Here is a 12,021-nt window from a genome sequence, read left to right on the forward strand (position 1 = left end):
GTGGGAAAAGATAAAAAGGATATGGTTATGACAATTAAAAACAAAATACAGGCAATTCAAGGGGATCACCCCGAAGGGATACAACAACAGAGAAATAAAAGTTTCTTACTACGACTTGTGGAGGGTCTGTTGGAACCGTTGAGTTGCAGACAGGAAAATCCTGGTGACCGGGAATATATATAATGAATAGGGTAGATGGCCTTAGCTTTCGATCCAATCCGGACCTTCTTCAGAGGCATAAAACAAGTACAAACAAATACATATCCATTTATAGAAAAAGAGAGGGGGAAAGGGATTAAGGAAAGGATCCAGAAAGAAGCGGGAAAATAACAGCCAATCAAAGTTCCTATTTCAGAAACAATATTGGTGGCTATGAACCAATAGGAGTGGAGTGGCGAGGACAAAGGATGTTTAGAATGAAAGGAAGGGTTACTGGACCATAAAAGTGGTAAAAGTATTGTTCGACAACAATGCAGGGAGACATGAAAGGGTAGGATTAGAGAGCAAGTTGCATCATGATGAAACTAACTATATATATATATTTTTTAATTTTTACAAATGTGTTCAATTCTCATATTAAAATAAGCTGCGGAGAATGCTTTTAACATCTCTTATGATTCTAATATTGTTTTACACAATATTATGGAATTAATGCAAGTATATAATAAAGTTACTTTACCATTGTGAGCCTTTTTTCACATATACCAAACAATAGCGTCCATATAGTAACACTATCACATGGACATTTTTTGTTGGTATGTTCTGATTATTTAATTATTTAGTTATTTTAACTTAAACGTTTGTTAGAACTTTAGATCTTCCTAAAAGTAAAACAGCGCATCCCTTTAAAGACTGAGTTTTTTTTTTTATTGCAGGCTTAGTAGCCTTGCAATCCGCTCGAAGTTATTGTCAATCCGCTTTGATCAAATTAGCTAGATTTCACGCGCCAATAAGAGGTAATATTAACCTAATGGGTTTATCAGGAGTCTAAAGATTCCCGCAAGCGAAACACCCAGTGTTTTTTAATAAATAAAGGATGTATTCACGAATGGTGAAGACGATGTTTAATTGTTGATTCTTTCTGCGGATTTTGTTGTTTCAATTACTTTTGACGTCGAGGTCATTTGGATAATGAATAATATTGTTATCATATCAAGTGTGTTTTAAAGCGTTTTAGCCAGCGTTTGAGTATTATTTTGTTTTGCTTTGAGGACACAATATTCTTTTTCTGTACTCATGCTATGGTTGTTGATGATTGTGTTGTTGTCGTCGTCGTTGTCGCCGAAGTCGTCGTTGTTTTGCCGTCATCATCGTCGGTGTTGTTGTTGTCGGTGCTGCTGTTGTCGTTGTCGCCGTTGTTACCGTTGTTGTTTTTTTTGTAGTCGTCGTCGTCGATGTCGCCACTGCCGTCGCTGTCGTGGCTGTCGTGGTTGTCGTGTTCGCGTTCATTTTCGTGGTTCTTTTTACTGTCCTTGATATCGTCGTTCGTGTTGCAGTCATCGCTGTAGTGATTCTCGTGGCTGTCTTCATTTGCTAGTTTGTCTTCACTTTCATAGTTATTGTTGTCGCAGTCGTCGTTGTCATTGCTTTCGTGGATGTCGTGTTTTATTCCCTGTCACCACTGTTATGGTTGTCGTGGTTGTTTTCACTGTCGTTGCTGCAGTGGTTTGTCGTGTTTGCCTCCATTGCCTCGTTTACCTTCAATGTCAGTGTTGTCGTCGTGGTCGTTTTCATTGTTGTCCTTACTTGTCACTTTTGATCTTACCGTTTTGAAAGCTCACACACCGGTTCTTAAAGTACCAACGAACGTCACATCCAACAGGGAAGAAAATATGATTGGACCACACGGCACACAATATCAACAAATGGCCCAGAATCATGTCCACCTTTTATTAAAAATGAATTTCATAAATGAAAGCGATTGGGAAGGTTGGGCAGCAACGGCTTGTATAACTTCACCACATGTTTGTTTTTGACCCCACTATGAAATTACTAAGTACCATCGGAATGCCCTGTTTGAAGAAAAAAACGCCTTAGCACAGTCTGCCGGCCCCTCCGTAATCCCGAAGGTAAAACCCCGGACAAGTCCAACTGCCAAAAATGATCATCAACCCTATTAAAATTGAATCTTGGTCACCTGTTTGCAAAGTTTTGACTGAGAATGCTCTAAAGAAGTACGCCATGCACGTCTGTCCCTAAATAGACCTTAAGCCTTCAAACATTACAGTGACGATCGGACTTAAGGACCGACAGATGTCTCCCATCGCGTGCGGCCCTTCATTCAAACTCCAATGCCGTACACGCGCTCCGCTTGTCAGGTGATCCCCCCTCAAGACCGTGCGGACTTTGGACACACGTTTATAGGCTCCACTGGGACAATTCACGAGAGTTTTCACGTCTGATTGATCAAGTACGATATATTTATGATGAGTCGTTTTTGACAGGATCATGTTGGACGGAATAGACATGCGCTCACAACTCTACATGAGAGTTTATTTCTTGTATTTTTTTCCCCGCCACACAATGTCGCGCGTGCCCGACTTGGCGCGTGTGATTTCTTCCGTATAAACAACATGATGACGATTATGGGTTAGGGCTTGGAGCGCTGCTGTCGTCGTGTGTATGTGTATAGTGTAAATGATTTCCCTGGTGACCTGCAAGATAACTTCGTGGATCTGCTTTGATGCTTGTTGATGAGTAAGGAGCGTACCTGTGTTAGGCAATGTGTTGGCTACCTCAAGTCAAGTGCACCATTTTTAAAGATCTGTTTGACAAAAACGTTTTAAAGGCACTGGACACACCGTTATTTATTACTCTTCTAAGAAAGATGTTAGCAAAAATCCTACTTTCTGATGAGGAATGGAGTATAAGAATGAGGTGAGACACGGCTCCATCTTTCAGGCATCTGAAATCACACAAATTAAGTGCAAAGTGGTTAATGTTGTTTCTATCATGATCCTGCAACTTTGCATTGTTATTTTATGCATATTGTGTTTGGATACACAAAGTGAGAATATTGATCGTTGACGATATTACCAAAGATGTCCAGTACCTTTAAGATTATATTTTTGAACCAGAAACATGAACACACAACTTTCTCATATTGTGTACGTTCACGTTAAGTTTGGAAGTATTGTGTACTCGTGCCCGTACGATAATTGAGAGATATTTTTTTTTCAAGTGGCGGCAATACACTTCCGTACTAACTTGTCAAAAAAAGCCAACATAGTGCTGTCAAAATGAACCAATGTCGTTGAGAATTCCAAACCCGGTGAAAGATTCTGCACCATCCCAAAAAAGAAAAAACGGAGTTTCGAAAAAAACAAAAACAAAAACGACAGCTCCACGTTATTAACCGTAGACCAATGCCTTGTTTTTCCAATAACCGTTTATTTGTGCACGTGTTCTCGTTTCGCGCCGTGTACTGTAGCTATAAACACGCTGCTCACTTTCGGTTGCATCACGTTTTATTTATAAACCACTGAGTTGGAGCAATAAGCCATTTGCGTGTTAGATTTGAATGTTGTCTTGTACAATGGCGTGCTTGATCATATGTTACCACTATGTTTTGAATTCCTCAGACTATCAAAGACATGTGTATGGCAATGGTACCAGGGTCTGCTCATCTCGAGGTTGCTATACAATAGCTTGCTCCGAACCATTTGACATAGCAACTGTCTCTATACTCAATGTTACATTCTGACTAATTAAAGGCAGTGGACACTATTGTTAATTACTCAACATAATTATTAGCATAAAACCTTTCTTGGTGACGAGTAATGGGGAGAGGTTGATGGTATAAAACATTGTGAGAAAGGTCTCCCTCTGAAGTGTGGTAGTTTTCGAGAAAGAGGTAATTTTCCACGAATTTGATTTCGAGACTTCAGATTTAGAATTTGAGGTCTCGAAATCAAGCATCTGAAATCACACAACTTCGTGTGACAAGGGTGTGTTTTTTTTTCATTATTATCTCGCAAGTTCGATTACCGATTGAGCTCAAATTTTCACAGGTTAGTCATTTTATGCATATGTTGAGATACACCAACTGTGAAGGCAATTACCAATAGTGTCCACTGCCGTTAAGCAAGTCAGTGTAGTACCAGACCAAATTCGAATCTAACTTACAAAGTGGCTTATTCGTCTTTGAGGAAGGGTATTGACAGGATGGTAGTTGTTTTGACTTCTGTTTCAGTGTTCGTCTGTTTGAACTAGGGGGTGGCCGTCATCAGCTGGCGATAGATATGTCTGACACACGTCTAAACGTTGATAAAGCAAACAGTTCCTGGCCATGTGGTAAACATATGGAGTTGTTTCTCTTTCGTATGTAGTACTTACGTCAGCAGACATGGAAATACTCTCACAATAACTCTAACAAATATTTGGACCATACATTTTTGTTATTGGAATATTTGCACATCTTTACTTCGTGTTATGTGATTGATTTCAATCAGACATCAGCTAAAATTAGTTCACGGGTTCTCAAAATTGTTTTGTTTTCTCCAATGTCGAACATTTCAATTTTGTTTATCTCGTCATAGGTAATTTTCACCAGCTATATCACTTCATCCTGTTTTCACTAAGCTTGATATAAAGTTCTATTTGAAATTACCCGACTTAGAACTGTGATTTAAAATTTGTGTTATACCTACAGATACATTGCATCAAGAACTTGTCAATTTTAATGGCCCATACAATATTGCGTGGTCGCTCAATACGGATAACAATGATTCGTAATAGACCGATCCAGTAGGCTCCGCCCACGACGCACGTGTGAGCAAGAACACGTGGGGCTCTCCAATGCCTTTCTGCACAACTCTGCCACGCGCGCCAAGATACGCGCACGCATGGGACCTTTGTTGCGTTGTGATTGGTCAATACGCAATGGGCGGAGCTTAATGGATCGGTCTATTCTTTTTGCACCGGTACCCTTAAATCGAAGCAAGTTCACCGACAGTCGTGTATTACACTTGTCATGCACTAGCCCTCGTGCTCCTGTTAAGCCCCGGTAACTCTCGGCACTTAAATGTAACTGGAGACAACATTCAGATCAACTCAAGAGACATGCTTGTTTATACAGTAAAGTCATGGGTATAGAGCGCCCTCTGTCATAAATGTACGAAGCGGATGGAGCTAAACACAGCTCCGTTTGTGTTTTGCCATTATTGACCAGCAGTCTATTTCACAAAACTCTTCCTAACTTAGGACTAGTAGTATGACTTTAGACGAGTTAAGTTCTAATCCATAACCGTATAAGAAGCAATGAACCCATCTTAAGTTAGGACGAGTTACTCGTCCTAACTCGAGATAGGATTAATCCTAGTCGTAAAATCGGCTACAGATTGTGACGTTTGCGACACTATTTGGGTTGGACGATGTTGAAGATTATTATTACTTTTTCCATGTGTAATTTTTGTTTTTTATTAATTTAAAGAAAATTCACTAAAAAGGTAACTTTATTAAATTTAAATTATTTGATTCATTTATTTTTCTAAATTACTATTTGTGTTTTTAATTAAATTACATTTATTGACTTTCTTGACTTTTTATTTGATTTGATCTGATTTGACTTGATTTTTTTTCTCTCTTTCTCCCTCTCACTTTTTTCGTGTGTTTTTCTGTAAAAAAAAGCATTACCCCTGAAGTAATTTCAATTTTGTGACTTTTAATTTGAATGGTTTTTTTTTCAGATGCTCTGATGTGTGAGCCGAACTGGGACACTACACTGTGCTGGCCAGCCACATCCGCTAACAGCACCGTCACAGTCAGATGCCCAAACTTCTTTTGGTTCAACCCAGACAGTAAGTCACTTTAAGGCCGTAGCCGATTTGGTGGCTAAAGCTACGGCTACGGCTGTGACGCGGAAATCTAGCCGTAGCCGTAGCCGTAGCCTTAGCTGACATTTCGGACACGGCCTGACAATGTCACCGTTGTCTTAAAGGGTACTGGACACCTTAGGCACAGCGTAACAAACCTTTTAAAGTTTGGACTCAAATTGGCCATCGCATTTGCAACGCAATAATGAGAGAAAGAAAACAAATACCCACAAATTTGTGTGCCTTTTAGATGCATAATAACATACTTCAGGCCTGAAGTATTCAAATATTATTTGATTGAGGAATTACCTCTTTCTCAAATGCATTTACTTCAGAGGGGGCCATTTCTCACTGTTTGCCTACTCTCAACCAACAGCTCTCAATTGTTTGTTACCTGATTTTGTATATCAATTATTTTGAGTAATTATCAATAGTGTCCAGTGCCTTTAAAGGATTTGGGTACTTTTTCAAAACGTCCATAGATTTACATTAAACTTACAGGGTTTGAAGATAATGATAATGGAAAGCTTCCCTTCAAATATTACTTATACTGAGGTGCTGTAGTTTATTGAGAAATGAGTAAAACAATGTCATGAAAATACGTTTGTAAATGATTAAAATTGTTTTCGTCTCATGAGACGAAAATTATTTTCATGACATTGTTTTACTCATTTCCCAAAAACTACAGCACATCAGCACGTAATATTTTCAGGGAAGCTTTCTACTATCATTATCTTCAAACTGTGTAAGTTTAGTGTAAATCTGTGGACATTGTGTTTTTTGTCCTACAAAAGTTCGTAGACCCTTTAATTACATTAAATATCAGTATTGTTCAGCTGTGACAATGAAGGTGACTGCAGTTATTGGCTTCAGTTGCAATCAACATCACGTTACACACTAGACATGATAGATAATGAATTGTGCTAATTTAACATAACAGAGCTAGAAATATAGTTTGACATTTCGATTAATTAAATAAAATAATGTTAAAATGCGAACGAGAAGGTCAGTAAAATAGTAAAGCTTGCATCCACAGTGTAGGCCGTCCTGTACGTCATGAGAACCCATCTGCCTTGTACATGTCATTCGGTATATAACACTAATAATATTGAAAGAGGATGCAAAGTGTGCACCTACATGGGGTTGAGCAACCTTTTAGAGAAGCTTTTCGATAGAACCATATAGCTAAACTCTTCGTCCCCCCCCCCGGAAAAAAAAAAAAAAAAAAAAAAGCTGCGAGATCTTTGAAAACAAAATCATACCTGATTTGTCGTATTTGATATGTGAGTTTCTGGTAGTTAAACCAATGATTCATCGTAAGTGAACTTAATCACTTCAGGTCGTAAGTCTTGGGAAATCTGTGCACAAGGGTGCTTGCTATGTAAAACAAGAACCAATGGGCTTAACCCCCTACTGTTCCACGAGGGACTGCAGTCCTAACGCAACATGGGAAACCACTAAAATACAGTTTATTCTATACAGCTATTCTAACATTTCAGACACCTTGGCGAGGTACTGCAGCCCAGCCGCAAAGTGGGAAACCACTAAAATAAACCCCTTTTCTTAACTACAGCTATTCTAACATATTGTTTTCATATGGTTTCATCAGACAGCTTGACGAGGTATTGTAGTCCTAACGCAACGTGGGAAACAGGAGGAACGTACCAGGACTGTTTCACAGAGGGCGCCAAGAGCACTATTAACGGCAATGAATCATTCGGCAATGTGACCACTGAACAGATAGAGGTAAGGGTTCAGCAGCCGTCGATTTCACAAAACTCTTCCTAACTTAAGATTAATCTTAAGATTTAGGACGAGTCCCAACCCTGCACTGTAGCAAGCAGACCTTAAGATTAATCCTAAGTTATACTCGTCCTAACTCGAGATAAGACGAGTCCTAACTCTTTGTGAAATCGACGGCTGAATCATAAAAGATGATCAAATATACCGAGATGATAACCAAAGTGTTGAAAAAACATTAGTGGCAACTAGTACGGTGTAATAGATGTTAAAGGAACATTACAGAATTGGTTTGGCTGACAAAACAGTCGCTGGCAGTGTAAAGACTTTATGCAACTGCGCCAACGAGCCAAGTTTGGTCAGTTTAACTGTAAAACCAACATATTCCAAATTAGCCCCTTGTCCTGCCTCAACAAGCTCCTGAACTCCTTAAACCATTTTAATATATTGCTAAATTTCTTGGTCTTAAATGTATATAAATGTAGTCATTACTGTTTGTACATTTTGGCAGGCCCTTGTTTTTGTGATTTTTTTTTAATCAAATGTTCACTATGTACTTTCTATTGTTTAAAAGCTTTTTAATAATTATTGTAACATTTTTAATGATTGTAATTTATGTCACAATTCAGCGGTATGCTGCGATTAAATTAAATAAAATAAACCATTCACAAACCATTCATAAACCATTCATAATGTTATCCACCAGATATATAAACTGACAAACCTGTAGAAGTTTGAGATCGATCGGCCGTCTGGGCCCCGAGAAAATAGTGAAAAACCGATTCACAGTTTTGCATGACATTGATGCAAACATTTATAAAAACGCCCAATGAGCGATAACAAACTCCAAACACGAAATAAGATTATTTATTTCTTAACAAAATTAATATGACATTTCAGACAATAACATTTCATGGGAAGTTTTCTACTATCATCACCATTACACCGTGTAAGTTTTATGTTGATTTGTAAACTTCATAATTTTATGTTTCTTACCAATTCTGTAACGTTCCTTTAACTTTGCATCGGGGGTAAAGAATACCCATTGAATTGGTTTTGTATCCCAGACACAAAGTTACATCCATTAGGCCTTAATCGTTTGAAAGTACCCACTGCTAAACATAGGAATCGAACTGCATCTAACCAGTTGGGCAATCTCGGTGGTGTAGTTGGTAAGACACTGCTCTAGAATTGCAAAGGTCGCGGGTTAGAATCCCACCCGAGTAATTATTATGCCTGTGATTTTTTTTGTTCACAGGACTCGGGTAAGTACTGAGTATACAGTGCTAAAACACATCGTTGTACGGTTTACATTTTTTGTTTTATCCTAATGAAATAGGTGACAACACAATTTTCAATTTAAACACCCCAGTCTTTGACATTGTACTTTTTAATATTTAGAGTACCAAGCTCGACTTCTAAAAAGCACGAGACTCCACCTGAACATGAGTTATCAACGCTACATGCATACTATTGAGTCGCACTTATGACATCACACATTGATCACTTAAGAGCTCTGAGCTCTTTGTGGGAACTTGAGCCGGGGGTTTCTAGGGATAATTTCTAGCTTCGCAAACACATGCTTCACCTAAATAACCTTTTGACGTAAAGGTTAATTATCATGCTATCCATCCATTGTCTAAATAGATCATGGGTGGATTTCACAAAGAGTTGAGACTAGTCTTATCTCTACTTTTGGATGAGTGATAGGGTGAGTTACTCGTCCTAACTTAGGGCTAGCCGTACATTTTTAATATCTCCTAGGACGAGTCAGGACTAGTCCAAACTCTTTGTGAAAACGACCCCTGAGAACCTCTACACTACTTCTTTCCTCCGCTGTCAACCCCCCCCCCCCAGGCATTTTTGTCTGTAGTGTAGAATTGCCATTCTAAAATATTGTCCTGATTTGTTTTTTATAATTCCCTTTTGTCAATCGATTTGAAACAAATTGTATATTGGAAAGCATTACGACAGTGGTTACGTAGTGAAGAGAAAAAAATTCCGCCGGTTACCATAGGCATGTTCATAGCTTTGCAAACCCCTACTTGATCACCTGAATGACCTTTTGACATATAAGGTCAATTATACTATCCACTCGACATGTTTAGACTCTGTGACCCCCCCCCCCCCCTGTCACCGCAGGCATTTTGTGTCTAGCTGAACTCGAGTATTTTCGGCTTGTACAAAATACCATCTGTATCGATCGAGATGTGCAACGAATTTAGGTCCCTTGAGCAAAGTATGACCATTTAAACTGTGTCAAACGTGTTCTGGAATTCACACTATTCCAGTTTCTGCCGCACGTTCTTAGTATTGGCATGAATGTTTGTGCAAGTAACGCGAACAAAATGCGTAAACAACAGTAGAACATAACAACCTGACAAGTAGATACACACATGGTGTTACCACATACCAAATATAACTATATTGATACACTTCATCATATTATTATTGCCTCAATACTCATAGTTCAAAAAAATAAATGTCCTGTTGCCAATATCATAGGGTTTAATCATAGTTTTATCTAATCAAATCTCGGGCTGGATTTCACAGAGCACTGGTAAGATTCAATTTATTTGAGATGGGTTTTCAATATCACCTTAGTGATTTATGTTGTGACATCACACTTAGCAATTATATTGATACACCATCAACGTTGATCTTATTGGACGTGTCCGAATTAGCGTTTACGGCTATGGCTACGGCTGTTGCTAAGGGTGTTACTAAGGACGCCCCATACCTCAACGCACGATGACGCGGAAATCTAGCTGTAGCCGTATTAGCCGCCATTTTATGTTCTGACACTGCCTTAGCTCTTCGTGAATTCGGCCTCTGAACATTTCAAGGCAGGAATATCACTTACTTGAAAGGGGGGGGCACAACTCACTTCTTTGCAGTAGGATTTATTTGTTTGTAAATTAATGATTTTTTAATATTTTTCTACCGTAGTTCTACATAGAAGTTTTGGAGGGAGCAAACTTCATGCGTTTGATCGGCGTTTGCCTGTCATGGGTTGCCCTCGTGGTGGCGCTGTTGATTTTCTCATCATTTAGGTAAGTCATTAACTATTCTGTTTGAATGTGCTCTTTCGACCCAGGCCAGAATATACATTGACGCTGCCTCTGTTGCTCCTGGTTTTGGCCTCATTGCCCCTTGGAACGTTTTTGTTATGTACTTTAGGTTTTGTCATTAGGAGTGCTCTTTGTTAAATGAAAATGGCATTGCCCCTCTTAGTTAAAGTTCAAGGCCTTCACAATGGTTCTATAGACTTGAACTAAAAGGGAACAAATTAAGGACAAAATGCGAGCAAAACATGTCACATACGGCTGTCGGTTTGAGTTCAAAAATTATTATAGTTATCAGTGACGTTCTAAAATGCAACTGTAATATCATGCGTCCCTGCAAATGTCTCAGACTTGCTCTGGCCTTCATGTTTTCGAGTTAATATGACTCGGGAAGCATTTCACACATAACATACGCAATGCCGAATGTTTGCACTGCTAACTTCCCGAATTGAATTATGTCAGAAATGTCTTCTGCGAAGAAACAACCCCAGCCAAGCAGATGTACTTTGGTTTAAACCAAGTCAATGACTAGTGAACCTTTACCAAGCCGTGTTTCCCCACTTCATACCGTCCATCGAACCGTCAACCCCCTTATGTTTCGCTTCATCATCACCCCCCCCCCCCTTACTCGCACCTCCTTCGCCTCTTGTCACGCCGTGTCTCCCCTCCAACGTTCTTCATTTTCCAGCCCAGTGGAAGATGGATAAACATGACGGAGGCCCTCGTTATAGAACTGTCTGCTCTCATCCCAAGCATCACTAGCTTCTGCCTCGGGGCGCAAGCATGGGACCCATATCTCTAGAAGCAAGATGTTTTTTATCCTTAAAGACACTGGACACTTGTGTTTAAATTGTCAAAGACCAATCTTCTCACTTGGTGTATTTCAACATATGCATAAAATAACAAACCTGTGAAAAGTTGAGGTCAATTGGTCGTCGAAGTTGCGAGATAATAATGAAAGAAAATACACCCTTGTCACACGAAGTTGTTTTCTCTCAGATGCTTGATTTCGAGACCTCAAAATCTAATTCTTCTATAGGTCTCGAAATCAAATTCGTGGAAAATTACTTCTTTCCCCAAAACTACGTTACTTCAGACGTTTCGCACAATGTTTTATACTATCAACAGCTCCCAAATTACTCGTTACTTTATTTATGCTAATAATTATTGTGAGTAATTACCAAAAAGGTCCACTGCCTTAAGGGTTTCCTTTTCCATGGGTATCCCCCCGTCTTCCCTTTTGAAAAGCACAAAGTGCAAGAACCGCAGATGAAATGCAACTCATCAACGCCTCGACACTTGTGGAATTTCGCTTCTTCTTTTTTCGACGTCGCCAAAGGCAATGAAGAATCATGCTATAGTGTCTCCCTTATGAGGGGTCGATCTACATCCCACCAATCAGT

At 39.2% G+C, this 12,021-nt stretch overlaps 2 protein-coding genes across 2 annotated transcripts in view; one reads left to right on the top strand and one right to left on the bottom strand.

Annotated features, from left to right (window-relative positions):
* Positions 1 to 1,234: 1,234 nt before the first annotated feature.
* On the bottom strand, positions 1,235 to 2,264 carry LOC117300213 (GATA zinc finger domain-containing protein 16-like). The gene is made up of 2 exons (XM_033783941.1): positions 2,226 to 2,264; positions 1,235 to 1,612 (listed from the first exon to the last, which is right to left on the bottom strand). Exons 1-2 carry the CDS (start codon positions 2,262 to 2,264, stop codon positions 1,235 to 1,237), a joined length of 417 nt encoding a protein of 138 aa, XP_033639832.1.
* A 608-nt stretch (positions 2,265 to 2,872) lies between these two features.
* The window catches only part of LOC117300214 (PDF receptor-like), a 32,634-nt gene continuing 23,485 nt past the window's right edge, over positions 2,873 to 12,021 (top strand). Inside the window, exons 1-5 of the mRNA XM_033783942.1 lie at positions 2,873 to 2,877; positions 4,193 to 4,293; positions 5,688 to 5,798; positions 7,423 to 7,559; positions 10,503 to 10,606. Of these exons, the coding sequence (XP_033639833.1) occupies positions 2,873 to 2,877; positions 4,193 to 4,293; positions 5,688 to 5,798; positions 7,423 to 7,559; positions 10,503 to 10,606 (458 nt within the window). The remainder of the gene's footprint in view (positions 2,878 to 4,192; positions 4,294 to 5,687; positions 5,799 to 7,422; positions 7,560 to 10,502; positions 10,607 to 12,021) is intronic.

This window comes from Asterias rubens, chromosome 15, assembly GCF_902459465.1.
Source record: "Asterias rubens chromosome 15, eAstRub1.3, whole genome shotgun sequence".
Taxonomy (NCBI): Eukaryota; Metazoa; Echinodermata; class Asteroidea; order Forcipulatida; family Asteriidae; genus Asterias; species Asterias rubens.

Bases quoted from the DNA above. Each gene is read 5' to 3' on its own strand.
- LOC117300213 (XM_033783941.1), bottom strand. From the start codon at position 2,264: ATGGGAGACATCTGTCGGTCCTTAAGTCCGATCGTCACT. The intron at 1,613-2,225 runs GTAATGTTTGAA...CAGTGGTGACAG, and splicing joins CCTTAAGTCCGATCGTCACT to GGAATAAAACACGACATCCA.